Raw genomic sequence first — 24,074 nt, 5'->3', positions numbered from 1 at the left:
TGATTCGGAGCCTCTCAAAAGTTGGAATGGAAGTTTTCCTCAATTCTTCCTATTGAAGTCATTTCATTTAAAAAGTCGGGGATTGTAATGAGTGGAGCTACGGTTCCGGCGGACATTTCAGGACACATGTTGGACATTGATGAGGACGAAGACCTGGAGGTGTTCAGTAAGGTAAAATAAAGTTGGCCTCGAGTCAGCTTTGTTTTGCTCTGGGTTTCTGGTGTTGTGGACTGACTGACTGACTGAGTGGCGTTCCACTGACACCAGGAAGAGTTTAACAGAATCGAGTCTCCCGTCAGCTGCATTTTGTACTAGGCTTCTCTGTTCCTAACGTCATATAAAACTGCTGCTGTTTTCAAACTACTCTATTTTTTAAGGGACTTTTGTTTGTCTGTTTAAAGAAATTTTGCTGATATTAATTTCTGTAGGTTTGGAAGTGTGAAGCTGGCCTTATTTTCGCCTGAGTTAAAGTAAAACCTAGAATTTCAGGCAGAGAATGTGGCCAGGATTGATCGATGTCCTGGCCAACAGGAAAATGAAGAAATTGAAAACCTTTATCCAGATGAGCAAATCATCAAATCGGTCGTGATCGCTCGGCTTAATAGTCCCAGCAGGTGTGACTTGGCTTCCTCCGATTATATAAATATAATCGGAGCATTATACTTATATAATCCGATTATAAATATAATCGGAGAATTATACTTATATAACTTATATAATTGAAAGAGGTTGTTTTCTTTTAATCTCTATCTTCAGCTTTTCCTTTGAGTGTCTTGGTTTAAGTCACTTATTCATTATTATTTTTAAACACAATCATTTGGTAAGCTAACTGTATGTATCACACTTTGATCTCAAGTCATGACAAATAAACGTTGGTTTACTTTCATGATCTTGCTGACCACAAGGCGGCGCTCGCAGCCCACCAGTGATCCAGGAACCACAGTTTGACAAACACTGATCTAAAGTCAACATAGAGCTTCAGTTATTACAGCTAGAAACCAGAGATCAGGCTGAAATCTGAGCAGGCTGTGGTGATGAACTCTGACCTGAACCTTCAGAGCCACATAAAGACAGTTACAAAGAAGACCTTCTATTACCTGAAGAAAATTTCCAGGATTAGAGGTCTAATGTCTAGAGAAACTCATTCATGTATTTATCTTTAGTCACATTGCTTCTGCAACAGTATCTTTACAGATCTGTCCAAAAAATCTGATCAGCTGATCCAGAATGCTGCGTTGGAGTTCTCTCCTAAAACCAGGAAGATGGAGCACATCACTCCTGTACAATAGCTACAGGGACCTATTCTCTCGCTCACTCTAGCTCAGAGAATAGACTTAAAAATTCTCTTCTTAGTCTATAAATCACTGAACGGCTTAGCACCACAATACATTAAAGATCTACTGTTGTATAAATTTAATTTCTTCCTCCTAAATGGATAGCTGTTCTCTTCTTCCCTCAATCTTCCCTCAACCAGTTTTTTGGTTGGAGTAAAGTTCAGGAATTATCTTGAATTGACTCAATGTTGTCAGTTAAATAAAGGCTCAGAGTGAGACCTCTGTCTGCTGCAGATGTCTGAGTTTTCCTGCTGACTTCAGCAGGTACTGAACAGACCTACAGGCAGGGTTCACTGTTATATGCATAAACTGAGTGACTTGAATGAAAGGATCTGTGTGGAAGCTGTAAACACTTGAGTTTCTAACGTGTTGCTGCTGCGCCGCTGCACTGCTGCTGTCAGCTCAGTCACCAGGAAACAGTGAAATGTTGTGAGGACGCATAGAGGTTCATTTTATCATCTCTTATTGTTTTCTTCTTCAGAAGGCATATATTGTTCCACCTATAAAGCATGGTTAAACATTCAGGTTGTTTTAAACAGTTGTCTTGATCGGCCCTCCAGACAAATGCATTGAAATGATGAAAGCATTGCGCTAAGCTAACAGCAGCCATACTGTCTGTTGATCCAGAACACATCCCTGGTGGATGGCAACCCCATGCCCAACTCTCCTGACTCCATGGTTAACCAGTTTCGACTGGATGAAGAGAATGAAGAGGAGCAGCAAGGTGCCATAAACAAAGACATCTTTGTTACTGTTGACAACCCAGAGAGCCACATTTCTGCTATCGAGACCTTCATTACGTACAGAGTTGTAAGCAGGGTGAGTTGCTAAATCTGTCCAGTCACAAAGTAACATATTGATTCTTCCACAATCACTGGGGAACAGGTATAGATTAAATGTAAATATTTAATCTGACTCCATTTAAATGTTCAGATGAAATATTTCTTTAAGTGAGAGACTTAAATGTTCAGCTTCTGTCTCAGTCCCCTAATCCTGGGTCATTTGTCCTCTACTGGCCTTCCTTCCTTTCTGTCTTCTCTTTTTGGAACAAATTAAGTATTGTTGAATTGAACTGAATCAAATTTTCCTTCCTTCCTTCCTTTCTTCCTTCCTTCCTTCTTTCCTTCCTTCCTTCCCTCTTTCCTTCCTTCCTTCCTTCTTTCCTTCCTTCCTTCTTTTTCCTTCCTTCCTTCCTTCCTTCCTTCCTTCCCTTCTGTCCGTCCCCCTCCCTCCCTCCCTCCCTCCTCCCTCCCTCCCTCCCTCCCTCCCTTCCTCCCTCCCTCCCTCCCTCCCTTCCTCCCACAGGACATAGGTGCACATGTAAAACAGTATTTTAAGTTTGGCAACATGTAGTGAGAAAATTCAGTGTTAGCCGAGCTTTAATTACCAGCAAAACCACTGAGTAAATAATCTGACATTATATTTTCTGCTGGCATATGGATTCAGAGAATGATGTTCAAACCAAGGCCCCTTCAGATTACTTGCAAGCCTGACTGCTTAAAAATATATATTTTTTATATTTTTGGGATGACTGAAGTATTTTTGAATTGAACTGAATCTATTTTTTTTTCGGACTAAGACTAAAATTGATTTACACAAACATTTGCAGTGTAGCAAAGCATATTTCAGTTAGAAATATGAACAGTTACCAGCAGAATGGTGCTGACTTTTTTCTGTGTTTTGAATGAAAATGAACACATTAAAGTTCCACTTTGAGGTGGATCACAGAAAAAAAAAAGCTTCATGATTGAAGTTCTCATCTGGATCTATTCTCCAGACCACCCGCAGCGAGTTTGACTCCAGCGAGTATGAAGTACGGCGACGCTACCAGGACTTCCTGTGGCTCAAAGGCAGATTGGAGGAGAACTACCCAACTCTGATCGTCCATGTATGTATCACAGCATCACCTTTTCAGCCTCACCGATAGGAAATGCTGAGGTTTCCTATTGGTGTTGCTCTTTCCTTCTGATTTTTGTAATAGCTTCTTTCCTTTCAAATCTGTGCAATGATTTAGATTGAAGTGACTGCTTTTGTCTTATAGAATGGATATCTGAGAATATGCATGCGTCATGGATGCAGCAGGCTCCTCCTCAGTGGTTGATCTCAACACGTGGAGCTTCCTGAGCATGTTAGTCAGAAGATGCTTTGTGTCATGGCAACAGCACTCTTGACCAGTGAGCAGTTGGACTGACTCATAGTTTGTAGTGTTAGCAAGTGGAACTCAATTTGAATATCAACATGTTTTGTCCCTAACAACAGAAAGTGAAATGTATAGATTAATTACATATTGAGTTCAATATTTCAAGCATTTATGCTCTGTAAATTTGAAGAATTTGGTGAGAAAGAATAAAAGTCCTCAGATTCAGGAACCAAGTCTGAGCTCATTACAGGCTCTGGACACTGCTGAAGGAGAACTGGGTCAGTCACATCCTTCCAGTCAGAGCAACCAGGTCAATGTTTTGCAGATGTGAAAGATGTCCACTGGTTGAAGCTCTGTAGGCAGGCAGTTTATCTTTTCAATGAAGGCCAACACAGAGCCCAATAAGCACTGTAGAATCAGCCCCACGTTTTAGACATGACAGAAAACACGGTGATCCCCTGAGAGCTTAATGCTACGCTACATGAGCTGCTACCCACAAATGCTTTGTCCTCATCATCCTCATCACATTGGTTTCTTGGGTGAGATTTAAGTTTCTATGTTGGCGTGTTTACAGCCTCTCCCAGAGAAGTTTGTGATGAAGAGCATGGTGGAGCGCTTCAATGACGACTTCATAGAGACCAGGAGGAAAGCGCTGCACCGCTTCCTCAACCGGATTGCCGAACACCCCATCCTGTCTTGCAGCCACCACTTCAAAGTCTTCCTCACTGAAGAGGTTTCTCTCATAGACACACACACACTGGGTGGGCTGGGGAAGAATTTAATCATTCATATAACAGCCAGGGAGCCACACAGCTAAAGAGCTTAAAAAATGACTCTAGTGCAAAGGAAGAATAAAAGTTAGAATCTGTAATGAAATGTTACATAATAATGAAAAGCTTTTCAAAAATGAAAAGGTCCTGAGCTTTGATTTAAAGGCCTGGTGTAAATCCATTGGAAGCTGGTAGATCTGACTGCTGTGGTTTACCCAAAGTTTTAGTTCTTGGAACATTTAGAAAAACATGAGACAGTGATGTCAGGCAATCCAGCTGGGGCCCAATCATTAGAGCTTTAAAAATGAAGAAACATTTCAAAGCTATTCTAAAATAACCAGGGAGAGGATAAAATCACATTTTAGACCAACTGAAGCCTGTTGAGGGACTGCATCATAGTCTACAGCTGATTACAGCATCTGTAGATTTCTCAAGATCAATAGCTTAAAAACTCTGACATTGATTTTAAATGATCAAGGTGGTTACTAAATCAGCTTCTTTGTTTAATTTTAAATCCTTCTCAGAAATCCCACCCCAGATTTGTTGCTGTGGTTCCAAACTGAACATTCAGAGCTCTGATATCATTGGTGGTTGTCACCAAACTAAATGGATTCAGTCTTTAGTTGATTTGGTTTAACCTCTGGTCTACACCAGAGTCTTTAGGTGACCAAATCAACTAAAGACTAAGGAAGTGCTGACTTCTGGTTTTAACAGTAGAAAGACAAGTGATGCTGAGTTATCAGCATCACTCCCAGATGGGAGATATTTTTCTCCTTATAGTCGGCTTCACTTTCAGCTACTGCTTATGACAAATACTCTTCTCAGATGCTATGAGTGGTGGCAGATAAAGGGAGCAACAATGCAATAAAGGGACCAACAAAGAACCCATGTTCTTCTCAACTCTGAGAAGAACATGTCCATTAAATAAGATCTAGGCTATGAAATATCCTAGATCTTATCCTAGATCATTAGTTGCATTAAAGTATTATAGAAGTCTGAGTTGTTTTTTATTTAAATACTTCAGGTTCCTTCACAGTCTGGAAAGAGGACGGAATTATTGTCCTAATCTGAATAAGCTCGGAGGAGAAGTGTATGAGAAAAAAACTCTTATGATTCCGTTGCTTTAAAAGTCTTGATGTGTGTGTGGTGTAGGAGCTGGCCCCTCACAGGAAACTGGGTCCAGGCTTTCTGAGCAGGATGAGCGAGACCATGAGGGCCATGGCTAACTCTGTGCGAGGTCTCAGGAGCAAGCTGGAGGAGTTTGCCGTCATGCAGGAGTATGTGGACGACTTCAGCAACAAGACAAAGTCTGTGGACAAAGTCACCCACAGGATTATCAAGGAACATAGAGGTATGGCTCCAGCTTTAAAGCAGATGTCATAGAAAATATTTCTCTTCCCGTGCCTTCAATAAATGTCCTTTTTCTGTTTTCCTTGATCGTGCTTTAATCCTGATTTATTGTTCACTATAAGCCCCACCTGAATGCAGGTTGGAATTCTAATTCTAATATTTTTTGGATGTAGGTACTGTAGACCCCTGCCTAATTGTGATTTAGGATTTGCTTTTTTTTTTTGTATGTGGAACTTAACTCTCAATTATTTGTGTGAATTTTTCCTATTTGTGGATGTTTTGGAGAGCATGTCTAAAATATTCAAAGCTTCTCTCTGTTCTTTATGCTTTTAGAATACATGGATGAGCTGAAGCAGTATGGTCTTACCTACTTCCAGTGGGCAGAGACAGAGAAACTGCTGGCAGAACCACTGAAAGGTGTTGGTAGCTGTGTGGAGAGGTGCAGTAAGGAGACAGAGGAGCAGATCCAATACCTGTCCGAGGTCCTTGTCCCCACCCTGCATGAGTATGTCCTCTGTGCTGACACTCTGAAGGTGAGAATAGAAGAGAGGTTCTCAAACCTTTGACTGCAAACAAATTTGAGTCTCAGCTCTGGCTTGCTGTAGACTGCTTCAGCTGGGAACAGTTTAATCATCAACAATTCAAAATCAAAGGAATAATCTTTAAATTACTTTTAGCCTTGCTTAATTGATCTGCGCCCAGACTCAGTTTTAACTTGCTTACTTAAAATGCTAACTAACACATTTTAGAGCTGATGCTGCATGCAGTGATTTCTGCATGCATGCTTCTCCCTTTCAGGTTGCACCTGATTTCAGGGCCTCTTGACCAATCAGCAGCATGTATGTTGCAGCTTTTTGGTTGTTTGATGGCAGTTGTTGTTCTTCGTGTGTACCTCTTCCCTTGCTGCAGGGTCAGATTTCCATGCTTTTATTGAGGTGAAGTGTTGGTGTTGTAGAGAACTGATTGTTTGTAGTGAAAGCCAAATGAAGCCTCATGAAGCAATGAAGCATTCTAGCCTTCTAGCCTTCAATGTGAGAATGAATAATTACTCCATGGTTCATTCATGGAGTAATGAGCCAAAGGTTCATTACTCCATGCTTTAATTACAGGCGGCATCTGCTGCTGCACTAAAACTGTGACAGCCTTGTCACTCAGGCAGTAAGTTATACTTCAACAAATATTAGAAGGTAGTAGTGTCTGAATGTGCATTATTATCATTAGATAGTAATGTTTTATCAATAGACCATGTGAGATCTATTGAACCCAATTTAACTTTGTTGTGATTTGTACTAAAAGTAATGCCATTAACTGATTTGGCAATAAAGAAATAATTGTGAAAGTTTTGCTGGTTGAGGCAGACATGGTATTTGTCTGCCTCAAACAATTTGAAACAGTTTTTCTAACTTTATTTTTCTGGGAGTTCTGGTTCTGATCCCTCATTGTTAGAGAATTAGGACCTTTCAATTACTTTCAGGCTGTTTCTGATGTGCAAGATTAATATTTCTTTATTGATCAAACAAGAATAAAAAAAATGTCTGTAAAATTAGGAACGTTAACCTTATTTTCTTCCTTTTCAGATGGGCTTTACTTCCCAGATGGGAGATATTTTTCTCCTTATAGTCGGCTTCACTTTCAGCTACTGCTTATGACAAATACTCTTCTCAGATGCTACTATCTCTCTATAGTAGAGACAGCAGATGTCTACATTAGGTTGTAGACATTAGGTCTACATTAGGTTGTAAGTCAACCTAATGACCTACAACCAACAAAGCAGCACGGCTCATTGCACTTTCATTTTGAAAACCGACGTACAAAATGAAGTAGTGACATACCCAATGTAATGGGAGAAATGGTGTGTTGTTGATCACATGGTTTTCAGCCAGATGACATGAGCATCGAAGCGAGCCGTCGTCTGATGTGCCCCCTTACCGTGTTATTTTTACCTAAGGTCATCATACTGTCATAATTTTATACCAACCAATTCTTGCAAACTTCAGTTAACTAGGTTCCTCCAAGGCCTCCCCCTGCTCTGATTGGTTGTTTGGTTGTCTTGTAGTTTTGCATTTCTGCAAAGTAAAAGACTAGTACTGAGAGGAGATCGATCTGTTCACAGATCATCTGTATTATGTTGTCAGGACATGGTAATAGTTTAAATAAATATGTAAAAATAATTTTTGTAAAAGTTACTTACTCCAGTTTGAGGAGTGCTTGATAAATAAATTAGATCTGAGTTGGGTTTCAAAATATTTTCCAATGGTTACACTTTTACTTATACTAGTGAAGCTTTCTATGGGTCAACATTCAAGTCCAATAAATGTTTGTGTTTCTTCCAGGCTGTAATGAGACGGAGAGACAACATTCAGGCTGAGTTTGAAGCAAAGAATGAGGCCCTGGCCTCAAAAACAACTGACAACGAAATGGTAAGCATTCCCTTCTCTGTTCACCATACACACATCAACATGAATAGCTGTCCTATGTTGTACTTCTCTGCAGTCACATTTCATAAAGAAAAAAAAATGGAGTGAGCTCTCTCCCTCTGCACCAACCTCAGTCCACAGTGTGGAGGGACAAGAGCTCCCATAGAGAATTATCTCAGTAAGTCTGGCTGCTTTTCATTTGTCCAGTAGGAAATGGAACTACTGAAACACAGTGACAGTCACCACTGAGCCGTTTCCACCAGTGTGCATGCTCAGCTTGTACTTGTGTAGACGTGCAAGTGTGTCTCTCCTCTCCGACGGTGAACATTAAATCTATCTCCTAGATTTTAATTAGAAGTTCAGTGTGATACCTCAACCCATCCTACTAGGTGTGTTCTGGCTGGTCAGAGTTGAGCAGCTGTAATTCAGTTCTAATGCATGTAAGCCAGGACTGTGAGCAGTCCTTTAGCTGATCCACTGTAATAAGAAGTGAAATGTCACTTGGACACCTTTAGTTATTGTTCCCTGCAGGATCTCAGTATAGATTGGATGAGCGTTCAGCTCACTTCTTACCTCATTCTGAATGAGGTTCTTTGTTTAGTCGTTGTTTGCTGGTTCAAAATCTTGTGATCAGTGGAATCTGGAATTCATGCTATTCCTCACTGCTCCATCGAGCTACCGCTAAATATTGAAATCCAATGCAAAGAAAAGCCGACATCTTTGTTCACCGCTTATTTGTATTTTCCATCACTTTTGTGTTCCGGCGAGTTTGAAACATTGCGCCTTCGTTTTTTCTTCTCGCTTTGCTGCGGCCACGGTCAATCACTGAACAGCAGCAAAGCTTGCATTACTCACAAGAACCAGAGCCAACCCCGAAAAAAAGGTGGTGGAAACACTCAGAAAGCAAGACAAGTAGAGCCGATCCGAGCCAATCCGAGCTGGTGGAAAAGGGGCCATAGAGCTCAAACGTAAAGATTAAACTCACAGCAATCAAACTATGAAAATTGTTCTTTGAACTTTTACAAAGTAAACTTACCAACAATTTAAAATCTTTTAATGTATGTATGCTGAAACCATTAAATCAAATTTAGCAGCATTGATAATCTCAATAAACAAATGTTACATTTACGTATCTGTGGTCAGTGTTAAAATATTAGCCTTTATGGGGCACCTAAAGCCCTGGGGCCTTATGGAGTTGCTGACTTAATTTGGATTAAACAAATGTGCAAATAATTGATATTCATTTTAATTGTATTTTTTTATTTGTTGTTTTTAAGACTAGTTGTGAGTTTAATTTCACTTTTTCTGTAACATAATTACCCAGTAATATTTTGACATTTCCTGTTAACATCTTTCAATACAAAAACACGGTGAACTGCCAGTGGACCGCCCAACCACCGGGCTTTGCTAGATTTCTGGGGGAAACCCTGAGAAGTGTCTGTAAATGTTGCTGCAGCTGAATGAACGGCAAAAGAACATCAGATATAAGTTAAGTCCAACCAGTAAATGCAGTGGTAATGGTAGCAACATATATTTCTTGTAGTTGGCTTGGATCAAGGCTGGTCTGTATTCTCACCAAAGATGAAAAGCACCAGAATTGGTTTAGAAGTGGGCCAAAACCACCTCAAGAAATGGATCTTTGGTCTGTACTGGGATTCACTTGAGTGTTTTCACGCCTGGTCCGTTTAAAATGTACCTGTTCAGTATGAAGAGCCAGATTTCTCTGAACTGTTGGGCCGATCTGCGTAATCCATACTCAGCTTTGCTTCTGTAATGATAGGCAGCACCAACAGGTGGTGATGCAAGCAGATCGGCAAGTGTGCGGGCACACGAGGAAGTCAGACAGGATCAGGTTAACATGAGTGTACTATGACTGAAAAGGTAGTCCAGATCATTAAAAGACTGTTAAAGAAGTCAGGTGACAGTAGATCTGACCCTTACCTTGCATTGTTGAGTTACCGCACTGCACCACTGGCTTGCGGCTTCTCTCCAGCTGAGCTCCTCATGGGTAACAAGCTACGGACAATGCGGCCACACTTACCACAAACAAAGAACACAAAACGGCTGACAGGAAAGCAAAAAGAGCTCAAATGGAAACAAAAGGAGAACTATGACAAAACAACCAGGAGGCTGAGGGCTCTGGAAGAAAATGACACGGTGAGAGTTGAGGATTGAGGTATGTGGAGCGAAAGGCCACAGTCCTTAAGAAAGTGAACCCCAGGTCATACGAGGTACAAATGGATGTAGTACCTGAGTACAAGTACTCAGGAGAAACCGGAGGAGTTCACTCAAGACTCAGGAACAAGACTCACAGAAACAGGGTCAGGAAGGGAGTGATGCCGGCCATCAAGCCAGAAATACTACTGACACCCAGAGTGTGGGCAATGATGTGTTACAACATAACACTAGCTCAACACCAGTCTTAAGAAGGTCAACGAGGACAACAAGTCCACCAGAGAGACTGATTGTACAAGGGTAAGGAGGAAGTGAAACAACAAAAAGGAAATAAAAGGAAACGGGTTGGACTGTTCAAAGTGGAGTTCTGTTATTATGTAGTTCTGTTACCTCCTGAAGTCTGTATATGTAAAATAAAAAAGAGTATGTTATCAAATGAAAATGTTGTTACTGGTGACTGTTAGTGAAAGCAGTTGACATGTTAACAAACCAGCTTGAAAGGGGGATGTAATGATAGGCAGCACCAGCAGGTGGTGATGCAAGCAGATCGGCAAGTGTGCAGGCACACGAGGAAGTCAGACAGGATCAGGTTAACATGTGTACTATGACCGCTGGAGTAAATTAATAAAGGAGTCAACTTTAAAAGACGTGGCATCCTTTCTAGTACTACAGGACAAACATTACAGCTTCCTCAAACTCAGCGGTGATGATGTTTCTCTGTGTGGCAGTTGCAGGAGGAGGTGGATGACCTGGCAGACAGAGTGGAACAGGCCAACAATGCTTTACGGGGAGACTGGTCCCGCTGGAGGAACAGCATGAGAGCTGACCTCAAATCTGCTTTCATCTCCACCGCTGCCAAGAACATCGATTATTATGAGAAGGTGAGTTCGACTTACTGCCCTTCATCGCTTTTATGCTTATCTTCAGACCTCAAGAACTTTGGCTAGTTGGTTCTTCAGAGCAGTTCTGTTACCTCTGAGATGTTAAAGAAGAATCTGGTTTTTAAAAGGAAGTAATTGTTGAATTCATGTGTACATGTTGATTGATAAAACAAACAAAACTGTTTGTTTAGCATTCATCTTCTAGGTAAACAGGCATTCTCCTGGAAGTAATCTGCTGCTAAGAAAAGATTTTAAATGGAAGAATAAAAGAAAAATGTAGTCCAGAGTTGTATTTGTATGATCTTCAGCCATTGTTTGCATGTGTGTGTTGGATACATTGTGGGCGTGTGGATGTGTGTGAGAATTTGTTGACACTAGGCCTGTCACGATAAACGATAAGTCAATTAATCGCACGATAAGTTAAAACTATCGACCTCATTTTAATTATCGGCTATATCGTGTCATCTCTTACTGTTGATGACACTGAATGAAAAAAGGCTCAACTCCGGTGCTCTCCACTGACCCTCTCTTCCTTATTTCCTTAGTGTAATGCCCAGCGCACGCTGCACAATCTGATGTTACGGATTGTCGACTCATTATCAAAACCTGAGAGACACATTAGCCGACAGAAATCCTCGGTATAACGGTTCGATCGAAACCGTACTGTGCCCAACAATGGACACAGTTCACTAACTTTGAAACCAGGCATTAATCAATTCCTTACTACAATCTACCTGCAATGCATGTGGCGAGTGTCAGTCTGACTGAATGAAAATCATTATAACCTATTTGGGTCACGTTAACGAAGAACAGCTGAAAAGTTACCGGGTTTTCTGGTAGAAATTTCGCTCCAACGCCTCCCCTAGTTATTTATATTTTCTTTGCACGAACTGTTGAATAAACATTCATGTTGTTTCCGATGTCTGCTGGACTTCGGGTTGCGCCGTGTCAGCTGTTCGGGATTCCCTCAGTTTCCCCTCAGAAAGCACGAGGAGAATCCGCGCTTTCCGATTGGCTACCGGTCACATTCAACAGGCTGCGTTACGCTCCCAGTCTGGGCAAATCCTTGATTTAGATCAGAGCGGCCACGACGATCTACCATAACACACAAGGGACAATCTTAGAATGAATAACGTTCTAAGATTGTTGTTCGGGGTAAAAAAAAATCCTGTAGTTTGAACTATTGCATCAGGCAGTCGGATTCTTCTCTATTTAAAACTAATGATTACTGAAGGGCAATATACTATACAGACTTCATAATCTGCACTCTTTTGGTTGAATGCAGTGTTTATTTCCACTTTGGCTTCATGTTGTTTAGTTTTTATTCAAGTACATTTATTGTTAATGGAGACTAAGAATCTATTTTATTTTTGGTTTTGGTTGTTTTTACTTATTTTGTGTATCAGTCCCAGTGTTAAGTGTCTTTTGAAAGTAAAGTGTATCTATCTTTGGCAGGAAATCGCATGTATTATTACGTAATTTCCATTAAATCAATGTAAAAAGGTCTCCAAACAATATCATCGTTTATCGCAATACTTTTTGAGACAATTTATCGCCCAGCAAAATCTGTTATCGTGACAGGCCTAGTCGACACCTGTCCCCAGATCGGAAACGGAGGAACTAAATAACAGTATGTCAGACACAGCAGTCAACAGTACAGCATGCAAAAATACAGCAATAAATTAGATGTAGTAAGGATCATTTCTTGCTGTTGGTGACAAAAAAATGCTGCAGTGTATTTCAATCCTTGATTCTCCATCTCTGCCAGCAGAGGGCAGTAGCTCACTTTAATTCTTCCCCCTCCGGTTCAGTTCCTCTCTGTTAAAAATACACTAAATGTGATCAGAGGTGATTGTCACACTGAGCAGCTGAGTTAAAGACGTTTTCCTTTCCAGAGAAATACTGTGAAAGATAAAATATTGCTAAGGTAGAGGACTGTATTATGTGCTTTTTGTGAAAATGCATAACTACAAGGTTTCAGATCTGAATGAGTGGCTTGATTCCAGTCGTCATTAGGAAGAGTTCAGCAATTCAAAACAATCCATTTTATTAATACCGTCAATATAACAAAAATCAGCAGCAATAGCTTGCTGTTTGTTCCTATCTCTCACTTTAAAATTCTAATACCCATAAAGACACCATGTTGACGTTCTTCATCAGTTCTAGTGTGCTTAACAGTGTTAAGTGATGGCACTTAGAAGAATGGGGGAAGGTTGGAGCTAAAGCCCAATCTCTAATCCCACCTTTGAATTTACCACTTAGTCCCACTTCTTTATTTTACATGGATTACACCCTGCCTTGTTTTTCAACAGCTAATGTCACCAAGCCCTCCAGAAAGAGATAATGAGTAGAGAAGACAACTCCATGATCATTAATTGACCCTTTGGTCAACTAATCGAGGAGAAAGGAAGCACTTGGGTGAAGTTTGGTCAAGAATTTAAGCAGCAGAATAATATCCTGAAATATTGTTTGTGCTGACTGAACAGGAGAATCAAAATATGACTTGACTGAAAAAGACTTGATGTTTGAGCAATGACCAGGGAATATCTTACATGCATCTGGTATATTCCCTTTAATGTCAGCTAGTCAAAAAGGAGCCGTGACCAAAGCAGAGTAAGATAACACAGTGTAACACAGTTGAGAAGGGTACAATATGTTTTAGGTAGATGGGCCAATAGGTTCGGCTGTCGGAGCACGATGGGTGTTTAAATGACACACATACACAGTTGAGTGAATTTAAAATAACAATTAGCTTTAGTAACATAAATCATAAACTCACAAGTGGACAAGACATACAATTAAGAAAGTAAAATGACACACAATAAAATACATGAAATAAAAACGACAATACTTGGCCAAGTGCTAAATATCAAATTTAAATCTATTGGGTGCACCCTGGTAGTTTGCGCTCTAATCTCTTTTAGATGACAAATGAATCAAATTAAATCCTGGTTCAGGTCTCACTCAACATGGGAGGAAATCCAGATCTTTCTAAGTCCAGGTGGGAAGGCTCACCATCAAAGTGTAGAGGAATCCACTCCCAGGAACAATCCAGGAGAAGAGAAGAAAAAGCAAAAAACAAAAAACACAACAACAACAAAAAAACTTGATCTGTCAACAGACAAGACCAGCAGAAACATAGAATTATTATTAAACCATTCTAGCTTATTATGTTTCATAACTGTTTGAAAAATCCTTTTCCAAGAACAATAATAAAACATTACATTTTACACAAACTCAGCAAAGGTTCATGTTTTAATAACTAAGTAGGTCAAATAAAGATCATTATTTGACAACAAGATAAAAGAACAAAAACCAAATGAAAGGTACAAAATATGCTCACCGATCTCAGTGCGGCACGTTCAAAACAACTAGACAGGGACTCTCATTCCAGACACGGAGGGCACTAGACAGTGTAAAATGCATATTTTTTTAAGTTTTAACTTAAACAAAATGAATTAAGTGAAATAAAAATACATTATTATATAGGCTTTACCTTCAGTTGAACTGAAAACAACTGCCAATCAACTGCCAGAAAGTGCAACAGTTCCAACTGATCTTAGTGGTTCTAACAGCAGAAAATTGAAGTTCAGTTTTCTGAAACTTACCACTCTTTCTAACTTATAAGTTAGATTTAAACAATAACTATTTACAAAAAAAATTCCTTCAAAGTCAATAAATGATATTAGAAAGAAACCAAAAGACTCTCACTCTGGCTCAGCTGTCTGATCAGGGTCGGATCTCCCGCTCACAATCAACGCTGCCAACACGAGAAAGAAGGTGGAACCTCTGTGGCATTCCGCTCTCTGATTGGTCTAAACATTCATGGGAATCAAACTTCCCATTGGCCAGGCAGACCACCCCGGCTACCCAATCTCTATTTCCCAAAAGGCTATCCCCACTTTATGTGGGTTACATTTGCAGCTGATGATTATTGTTGTTGACAGCAGAGTGTTAATCATATGTAACACCCTGCTTCCATTCTATGTGAGAAAACTAAAATGGAAGGTGCTGGGTCTGATATAAATCCGGTACCCCAATTGTTGTGCAGCACCGATGACCTAATTTATGACAAATATTACCCAGAGAAAGATTAGAATTTTAGGCAAAATGGTTCAGCCTAACTTTATTAAATTACAATGACAGAAAACCTATTATTTAGTCACCACTGTAACTTTAGAGTTGAAAGACCCTTCAATAATATCTACAAAATATAAACCTCCTTACATAAGGTAAGAATAATAAAACATTAATGTCCACCTTTTGGTTCCAATGAACCACAACACAACAAGAAAGGCCCAATTATAGCAACCAACAGTCTTAAACAAATGTAACCCAGGCAGTTTATTATTCACGACCTCCAGGAGAGTGTGAAAACGTTGCAGGTCTGTTAAACAGCGAGGAGTTGAAATTCCAAAGGGAAAAACATTGAGAGTGCTGCAATCCACAAAAAAAAAACAAAAAAACATTAAGGGCGCTGCAATCTACTCGACTCGTCCGCTCCCTGAAGTCCATTTAACCCGAGCAACACGTGGGGCTGAAGCGGCTAGCTCCCTTAGCTTAGACGAAGTCCTCCGGACTACTCCCGTCTATCTCTCTTGTTCTCTTGTTCCGTCCCTCTCGCAGCGACCCAAGCCCCTCCAACTTCTTCTAAATTTCGTCCTCTGCAGTGTGTTTTTTCCTGTTCTCTCTCGCTCGAGTCTGTTTTTTCTTCCCTTTTGATCTGCTCGACTCACCCTCTGTTCTTCACTGTTCCGGTTCTCCTCTCCTTTCCATTTATGGTTCTTGTCAGCCGTCTCTGTTGTCAAATCGTAGGTTTTCTCGAGATCTTTCTTTAGCTTAGAGACATACTGATGATAGGAGACAGACTTATGACTTTCATCCGGCACACAGAAGCATTTGTCTATTGGTAGACGGGCTTCTCGTCCAAACATTAACAAGTAGGGCGAGTACCCTGTTGCCTCATTTTGAGTGCAGTTGTAGGCGTGAATCAACTGACTTAACTTTTGACTCCACTTGTTCTTTTGCATGGGATCCAGGATTCCAAGCATTGACAGAAGTGTACATTTGAATCTTTCGGGCTGGGGGTCTCCTTGTGGGTGATAGGGAGACGTTCTTGACTTACGGATCCCGAGCATCTTTAAGAGATCTTTGATCAGTCTGCTTTCAAAATCCCTCCCTTGATCCGAATGTATGCGTACCGGGAGTCCATAATGTATGAAATAATGCTCACAAAGAATCTTTGCTACCGTGGCAGCCATTTGATCTTTAGATGAGCATGCTTGAGCATACCGCGTAAAATGATCTGTCACAATTAAGATGTTAGAAAACCCCTGCGAGTCTGACTCTAGTGACAGAAAATCGATGCATACAAGATCGAGAGGGCCTTGACTAGTTATCTGTTTTAAGGGAGCAGCTCACTGCGGAAGGGCTTTACGAGTGATACATCTTCCACGATTTCTAACATACTGCTCAACCTCCACTCCCATCTTGGGCCAATAGAATCTGTCACGGATGAGTCCAACAGTTTTTTCCACCCCCACTTGTCCAGAGTCATCATGGAGGGATTTTAACACCATGGGTACATGTTCTTTCGGGAGCACAATTTGATGAATTTCAGCTCCAGATGGTCTCTTAACTTTTCTGTAGTGAAAAGTTAAGAGAAATAGTGCTGCAATAATTAAGTCTGCTGAAAACAAAGGCATGAACAAATTTGCCAATATTTTTTAGATGATAATATGGTGCCTTTGATGTGGTTGTCGGGCTTCAGATCAGAATCCCTGATCGCTGCCAGACTCCTGGCTTAGTGAGAGCATTTTAAACCAACAGATTGAAGGTGAATTCTGATTTTTAACCTATGCTGTGTTTTACGTTTACTTAGCTGAAGAAAATTTTTGGTGCATCCTCTATATATTTTTTATATATTTGAACCTGATTGCAATCTCTGGATGATATACTAATGTACAACTGTGTCCCATCAGCATAATTGTGATACTCTATCTTGTTCTTGTATAATTTGAATGAGTGGAAACATATATGTATCAAAGAGGAGAAGACCAAAGAGAGAATCTTGGCGAACTCTGCAGATAATTTTATTCAGTTAGCGTGGACCAATGCTGCCTGCTCCGGTCTGGCCTGGAGGCCAATCAAGCAAGCTGGTGACTGGATGCCAGTATATAACAGCCTCCTGGTGTGTTCAATTAGCAGCTAATCATCTGCTTCCTGACAAGAACAAAAGAATAAACAAATTGTAGATTGGGGACATCTACTGGATTGGAGGGGATCGTCACAGCCCCCTGACCCATAACAATGGAGTCCCTAATGGAACTCCAATTCAACTGAATAACCAGGTGACATTTACAATACTAAGCCTTTTCTACTGTACCACAGTCACCCATCAATTCCCACCTTAACAGCTCACCAACGGGAGAAGCCTATAAAAAACTTATAGAGAAGGGAAATGAAAATTAAGGGAAATTTGCCCTGGACAAAGCATCTGCCACAATATTATCCGAGCCTCTAATATGGCAGATATCCAGGCAATAAAGCTGCAAGAACAACATCCACCTCATTAGCCTGCGATTCGGACACTGCGATGAATGCAAAAATGTTAAGAGGGTTGTGATCGAATACGCCACCAGGGGAACACTGCCAGTATCCAGGTATATTTCAAAATGCTGATCCACCCCATGCTTCACTCTGGGCATGCTACAGTCTGGGTGGTACGCTTCTTTGGGGCTTCTTCATACCGTAACTCTCCCAGATGTGGGGAAAACAGTAAAGGTGGACTCAGAGAACAATACATGTTTCACATTGTCCATAGCACAAGATTTTTGCTCCTTGCACCATTGAAACCGACGTTTGGCATTGGCACGAGTAACCAAAGGTTTGGCTAAAGCAGCCCGGCCGTGTATATTGACCCTGTGGAGCTCCCGACGGACAGTTTTGGTGGAAACAGGAGAGTTGAGGTGCACATTTAATTCTGCCATGATTTGGGCAGCCGTGGTTTTATGTTTTTTGGATACAATCCAGGTTATCACCCGAACATCCCTTTCAGACAGCTTCCTCTTGCGTCCACAGTTAATCCTTTTGGATGTGGTTCGTCCTTCTTGGTGGTATGCTGACATTACCCCGATTACCGTGGCTCTTGATACATCACAAAGACTTGCTGTCTTGGTCACAGATGTGCCAGCAAGACGTGCACCAACAATTTGTCCTCACCCATAATGTTGTGTGATAATACTTTGAGCAAAACTGTGCTCTTACCCTGCTAATTGGACCGTCACACTCTGCTCTTACTGGTGCAATGTGCAATTAATGAAGATTGGCCACCAGGCTGGTTCAGTTTAGACATGAAACCTCCCACACTAAAATGAGAGGTGTTTCAGTTTCATTGTTCAACCCCTGTACATCACTTGCATCCACATGCAGGTCAAAAGGATAATTCAGTCGTGGAGCTGCAAGAACAGAGGAAGAACAGAGAACAAATTTGACATCATCAAAAGCTTTCTGACAGGAAGCTGACCAGGTGTACTTCACCTTATCCTTCAGCTGTCAAAGGAAAAAACAACGTAAAAAAGTTCTTACAGAAACTCTGGTAGTACCCCACAAGACCCAGAAACCGCTGGAGTTCTTTTTTTGTGGTTGGTACAGGATACTTAAAAAATGCCGTGACTTTGGCTTCCACTGGAGGTACTTTTCCTTGCCCCACCATCTTACCCAGATAGGTAACAGTAGCCTTAGCAAACTCACACTTCAACAAGTTAATGGTCAGGTGTGCTTCAGCCAGTTGTTCAAACAGCTTCTGTATGTGAGCCAGATGTTTTTTCCACATATCACTAAAAAACACTACATCATCTAAATATACGGCACACCCGTCCATCCCAGACACAACCATGTTCATGAGATGCTGAAATGTTGCCGGTGCATTTCGCAATCCGAAACTCATCACAGAATATGAGAACAGACCCTTCCACCAGCCAGATCATTGCCCATGATTACATCCACTCCCTCAAGAGGATGTGCAGGGTACATCCCCATGATAACCTCTCCTTGAACCAATCCACAAGTCAATGTCAATTTATGCAGTAGAACTGGTACCACTATAAGCTCCATTCCCCGCATTAAAACATGGTCTCCAGTGTTGGTTTCTTCAGAAAAGGGTAATACAGAGTTCACAATATATGAATTAAAAGCCCCAGTATGTCAAAAGTTGAACTCAATCGACGTTCTTCCAACTCCAGTTTTTTCACATCTAATCTTTTCTGTTCTATCCCAACCTGCATCAAAAACAGCTCCCGCTTCTGTTCAAAAATCAAGCTAGTGTCAAAAATGGCAGTGTCCAACCACGTCCAGCTGGTAGCCTGCAACTTAGCTGGTACTAATACACTAGAGTTTGTTAGATTAGCTTTAATAATAGTCCTAATACTGTCCTTTGACCTATCTCCAATTTAAAATGTTCAGCAATCTTTAACAATTGTTCGCGTGTACAGTGCTCCAACCCCTCCTCAGATGGATCTAGCAAAAACTCATCAACAGAAGCCATAACATTAGCAATTATTCTCACAACACCTGAATTCCAATCTTACCAATATTACTCTGAGCTCCCACAAACCCAAAACAACCACAGCCTCACAGCGACCCCATCCCTCTAACTGCCTTACCAGAATCCGACTAATCTCCCCCCTAGTCTTAGGGTGTTACCGTGATGGGTTTTTATGCACTGATGCCTGAGAGTCCGGAAAAGCAACCATTAAATGGAAAACCCCTGCAACTCCGGATGTGCTCCCGAGACAATTGTTCTACCCACGTTTACACCACACTAAAATCCCCCCCCCCCCACAACAAACTCCATAAGGGAAGTCGTTATTAAGCCTAACAGGGACAGAACCACCGCGACTTACTACGATTGCATATAAGCGATCACTGAAACTGCTACACAAACACACTCTCTCAAAACAGATGTACAATGGCTGCTTCATTCACAAGCACGCTCGTCAACGTCCCCCAACAAACCAGAGTTCACAACTCAAAACACACTACCTGACAGCTGAACTCCAATCCGGATTCTAACTTACGAGCCCCATATGTCACGCCCCACTTGTAGGTAATGACAAAAATGGGAGACAGACGAGTGGAAACATAAAAACAATAATTTAATCTGTTCAAAAATGATCTGGGAGAACTATACACCCAGTCAGAGAAGCGTGGTCTGCCTGCTCTGGTCTGGTCCGGAGGCCAATCAAGCAGGCTGGTGACTGACTGGATATCAGTATATAACAGCCTCCTGGTGCATTCAATGAGCAGCTAATTGTCTACTTCCTGAAAAGAACAAAATAATAAACAAATCATACATTGGGGACATCTACTGGACAGGAGGGGATCGTCACACAAGCTTTTCACCACACACACGTGCACACACCCATGCACGCACACAGACACACACATTGACATAAAGGAAAGCTGTGCAGCTATGTTTATAAAATGGCAAAGTTCCATAAGTACAGAATAAATGAAAAAGTGAGAGAAGTGTTGAACCTTGAGCGGTTTCCTGCCTTGTTTTAACCTTTTGCTCACCAATGAAAACACATCAGCTCATGTCTGAATAATGAAATGAAGAAAGCTTTATTGCATGAAAATTCAGGTGAAGCCACACATTTTTTGTTTGCCTTGTCCATTAATAATTGTACAATGGTGAAGCAGAATTGAAATTGTAGCAAAAGGTAGTTCTAGTTTTGCACGCCACCCATTTCAGTTTATTTATAAAAAAAATTGAAAAGTTTATTTTGAATCATGTATAATTTTTTCTACTTGACAATTTTATTCCTCTTTGTGTTTCTCTTACACATTAAATTCCAATAAAATATATTTATGTTTGTGTTTATGTAACAAAATATGTAAAAGTCAAGGGTTGTGAATACTTTTGTAAGCAACTGTATTTTAAGAAGTACCTATACAATGCAGAGACAACCATTAATATTAATTATTAATATTTTAACAGTTTAATAGGCTGTTTTTATCAATATACTCTGACAAACCAGCCCTTTAAGAACACTCATGATGTTGATGGGGCCACATGAGGGGTGTGTGCTCTGTTTGGCCCAAAATGAAAATGAGTTTGTCCAATCGTCCCAGCCTGTTGAGGTCTTTGCTGATGTGCCTCCATGTTAGTATCATGTGAACCCATGATGAGGTTTGGCTCTTGTTTTCATGTTTGAAGTGCTGATCCTGTTTCTTTCAGTGTCTGGCTGTATGGGAGTCCTTCCTTCTCTCTCAGAGAGGTGAGTCAATGGAGCAGAGAAACCGAACGGATGCCTCCTAAAGTTGCGGACCAAACCACTTGATGGAGACAGTGCGTCTTTTACACAAGCAAACTTTTCATGTGAAACATTTTCTTTCTCCTTGAATAAACACAACTCGATCTACTCTTCATTCCAGTGATGTTTCCACAGAACCAAACACTAATTCCACACACGTAGACAGCCAGAATTAAACACTCTACAAACAACACTTTGCATCTTCATGGTGATTGACTTTACAAGATGTAATGTTTGTGAATAAAGTGCAGAAATTCTGACACATTTCCTACAGCTGCTCTATAATGACCTGTCTCAGCTAAAGTTTGACGCATGTGCACTTTTGGTATGTGCAGCTAAAGCAAACCAGAGTGCTTTGTGGGATTCCATTTTAATCATTTTTCACTCTGATTAAAATGAAGTGAAAAAGTCCATTTGTGACATTAAGCACTTATTCTTCCTAACTATGCAGCAATACTTTTGGTGTAGCAACAGACAGTCATCCAAGGGCCTGCTCTGTTTTTAACAGCCTTAGTAAAGCCAGATCAGCTGAATGGGTTTGTGTGCTCTGTTTGACTAAAAATAACTGAAAAATTTAATTATTGTATGCATTTCTTTTTCTAGATCAATACTGAAAGAGAGTGTCACACTACAAATTAAAATTTTAAAGTCTGGAACTTCACTTAGTAATGTCTTTCATTGTTTTTTTTTTTACTTGTGAAAATTGTACTATTAAAGACAAATTAATGAAAAAGTGCAATTTTACCATGATAATAAAGATTGACATTAAAACTGTTTTGGCTTCTGTTTGCAAACGCCTGCAGCAAAAAGAAACCAAAGATGAGAAGTTGCCTTGTTTTCAGTGGCGGAGCCAGAGGGGTGGCCGGGGTGGCACTTGCCACCCCCAACAGAGCCCTGGCCACCACTAGTGCCACCCCACTGGAAATGGTCATTTTCAAATATAATACTTATGAGATCGGCAAAGATTTGTCAAAGATTTGTCATGTAATTTCCGACTGTCCCTGAAGGCAGCTCGATGCCCGACGCTGTTCATTGGTCAAACTGACATGTGGTTCCTGCTTGATCCAAAATACATTTAGAGTTACACCGTCGAGGAGTTTTGCAGGTATTTACAACATTTTACCGCTCAGCAGTAACCGCTGTTACCTTCCTAATGAGAGGCGGCACTGGTCATACATTTCTAAAAAGAAAAAAAATGGTTGTGCACCGCTGGGTAGTGCCTGGTTTATTATATTAGCCATGCTAGTGCTAATAGATCGTGTTTTAGACAGATTCTTTTAACATATGTTTTAGTGCACATGCTGCCCTGTAATGTTTTATATCTCCCAGCTCTTGCTTGAAATGTGTGTGGTAAGAATATGTGAAAAACCATTAAGTTTTATAATGACTGAAATGGAAGTAAGCTATGTCATATGAAAGCTTTGAATTATAACCTAACTAGTTATATTAATTAATTTTAATTAATGTATGTTTTACTTTAGTATTATTTTAGCTAGCTACAGAAAACTAAAAACTATAGTTTAAATAATAGTTAAAATATTGTTGTCTCTGCCAAACAGTTATGGAGTCTAAATACCAGGCTCTTATTTTGTGTAGAGCCCAAATGAAGAGAAAAGGGAATATCTCCCAGTTCTTCTTAAAGAGGCAAAAACCAGGACCAGACAGAACCCTGCAGCAGTGACCAGGACCAGACAGAACCCTGCAGCAGTGACCAACCTGGAGAATCCAGCCAGGAGACTCCAGGCCCAAGTGTATCACCAGCGGGTTACAGGCTGTGACAGAGAGTTATTAAGTATTAAAATCCAATAAGCCTAATTCTAAAGGTTAGCATGATGCTTTTTGCATTTTTTATTATGTCTGTTTATGTATTTCCAATTAAGTTTCAGAGAGAGATGAGGGTGATACAGATTCAGAGTCAGACTCTGGGAGGAAGACAGTGAAGCAGAAGGAAATGGCACTGAACTGCCCCCACCCAGCACAACCTATTGCACACCAGAAGCACCAGTTTATTTATTTATTTTTGAGAATTAGTTTTTGGTCATATTCTGGGCTCTGAGTTTACATTTACATGTTCACTGTTTCATAGTGCCGTTTAACGTCTTGTTTGGTCAAGGCAAATCTTTGTTAAATAAACCATTTTAATTTGAGTGTGTGTGAAAAAATATTTGTTTCCTTTCGTTCATCATTTGTATATGGACCCCTCTGATAAAGCCTTGCTAGGTCCCATTGTGCTAGCTCTGTCCAGACAAAACAGCAACCAATAACATTGTTCTTTCAATTAGAAATCGATGGAAATGTAGAAATCACCAAAAGGTCATGAGGATGAGGAGGATCACTCAGAGAAAGAGAACAGCTGGCAGAAGAAGCTGGTGTTTGATGAAGCTGAATGCAGCAGGACAATGAAACAATGAATGATGCGTACCTCTTGTTGGTCTGTGTGATCCAGTAGTTAATTCTGTAGCTCTGTCTAGTCTTTTGTCTGCACCTCTTTGAGGTGGGGCCTTTGGTCTGTTAACACCTCATTGAGGTGGGGCCTTTGGTCTGTTAATACCTCATTGAGGTGGGGCCTTTGGTCTGTTAATACCTCATTGAGGTGGGGCCTTTGGTCTGTTAATACGTCATTGAGGTGGGGCCTTTGGTCTGTTAACACCTCATTGAGGTGGGGCCTTTGGTCTGTTAATACCTCATTGA

The 24,074-nt window shown here is 40.6% G+C and overlaps 1 protein-coding gene and 1 long non-coding RNA gene across 2 annotated transcripts; one reads left to right on the top strand and one right to left on the bottom strand.

The window, feature by feature from the left end:
- On the top strand, window positions 1-22,157 carry snx7 (sorting nexin 7). The gene is made up of 9 exons (XM_055022787.1): window positions 1-171; window positions 1,962-2,153; window positions 3,112-3,222; window positions 4,049-4,207; window positions 5,397-5,595; window positions 5,928-6,127; window positions 7,928-8,014; window positions 10,915-11,067; window positions 21,308-22,157. The coding sequence occupies exons 1-9, from the start codon at window positions 88-90 to the stop codon at window positions 21,386-21,388; spliced, it is 1,266 nt and encodes a 421-aa protein (XP_054878762.1). The 5' UTR covers window positions 1-87; the 3' UTR covers window positions 21,389-22,157.
- Window positions 14,220-14,873, bottom strand: LOC129353445 (uncharacterized). Its single transcript, XR_008605017.1, has 3 exons — window positions 14,779-14,873; window positions 14,564-14,635; window positions 14,220-14,473 (listed from the first exon to the last, which is right to left on the bottom strand). It is a non-coding gene; the product is annotated as an uncharacterized LOC129353445 (long non-coding RNA).
- Window positions 22,158-24,074: the final 1,917 nt, after the last annotated feature.

This window comes from Poeciliopsis prolifica, unplaced genomic scaffold (assembly GCF_027474105.1).
Source record: "Poeciliopsis prolifica strain line A6 unplaced genomic scaffold, Auburn_PproV2 SCAFFOLD090, whole genome shotgun sequence".
NCBI lineage: Eukaryota > Metazoa > Chordata > Actinopteri > Cyprinodontiformes > Poeciliidae > Poeciliopsis > Poeciliopsis prolifica.
This window is presented reverse-complemented; position numbering and strand designations above follow the sequence as displayed.

What these genes read in the sequence shown, in the direction of transcription:
- snx7 (XM_055022787.1), top strand. Translation starts at nt 88, where the DNA reads ATGAGTGGAGCTACGGTTCCGGCGGACATTTCAGGACACATGTTGGAC. An exon ending in ACCCAACTCTGATCGTCCAT is followed by an intron (nt 3,223 to 4,048) that starts GTATGTATCACA and finishes GCGTGTTTACAG; the next exon opens with CCTCTCCCAGAGAAGTTTGT. An exon ending in ACATCGATTATTATGAGAAG is followed by an intron (nt 11,068 to 21,307) that starts GTGAGTTCGACT and finishes TGTTTCTTTCAG; the next exon opens with TGTCTGGCTGTATGGGAGTC.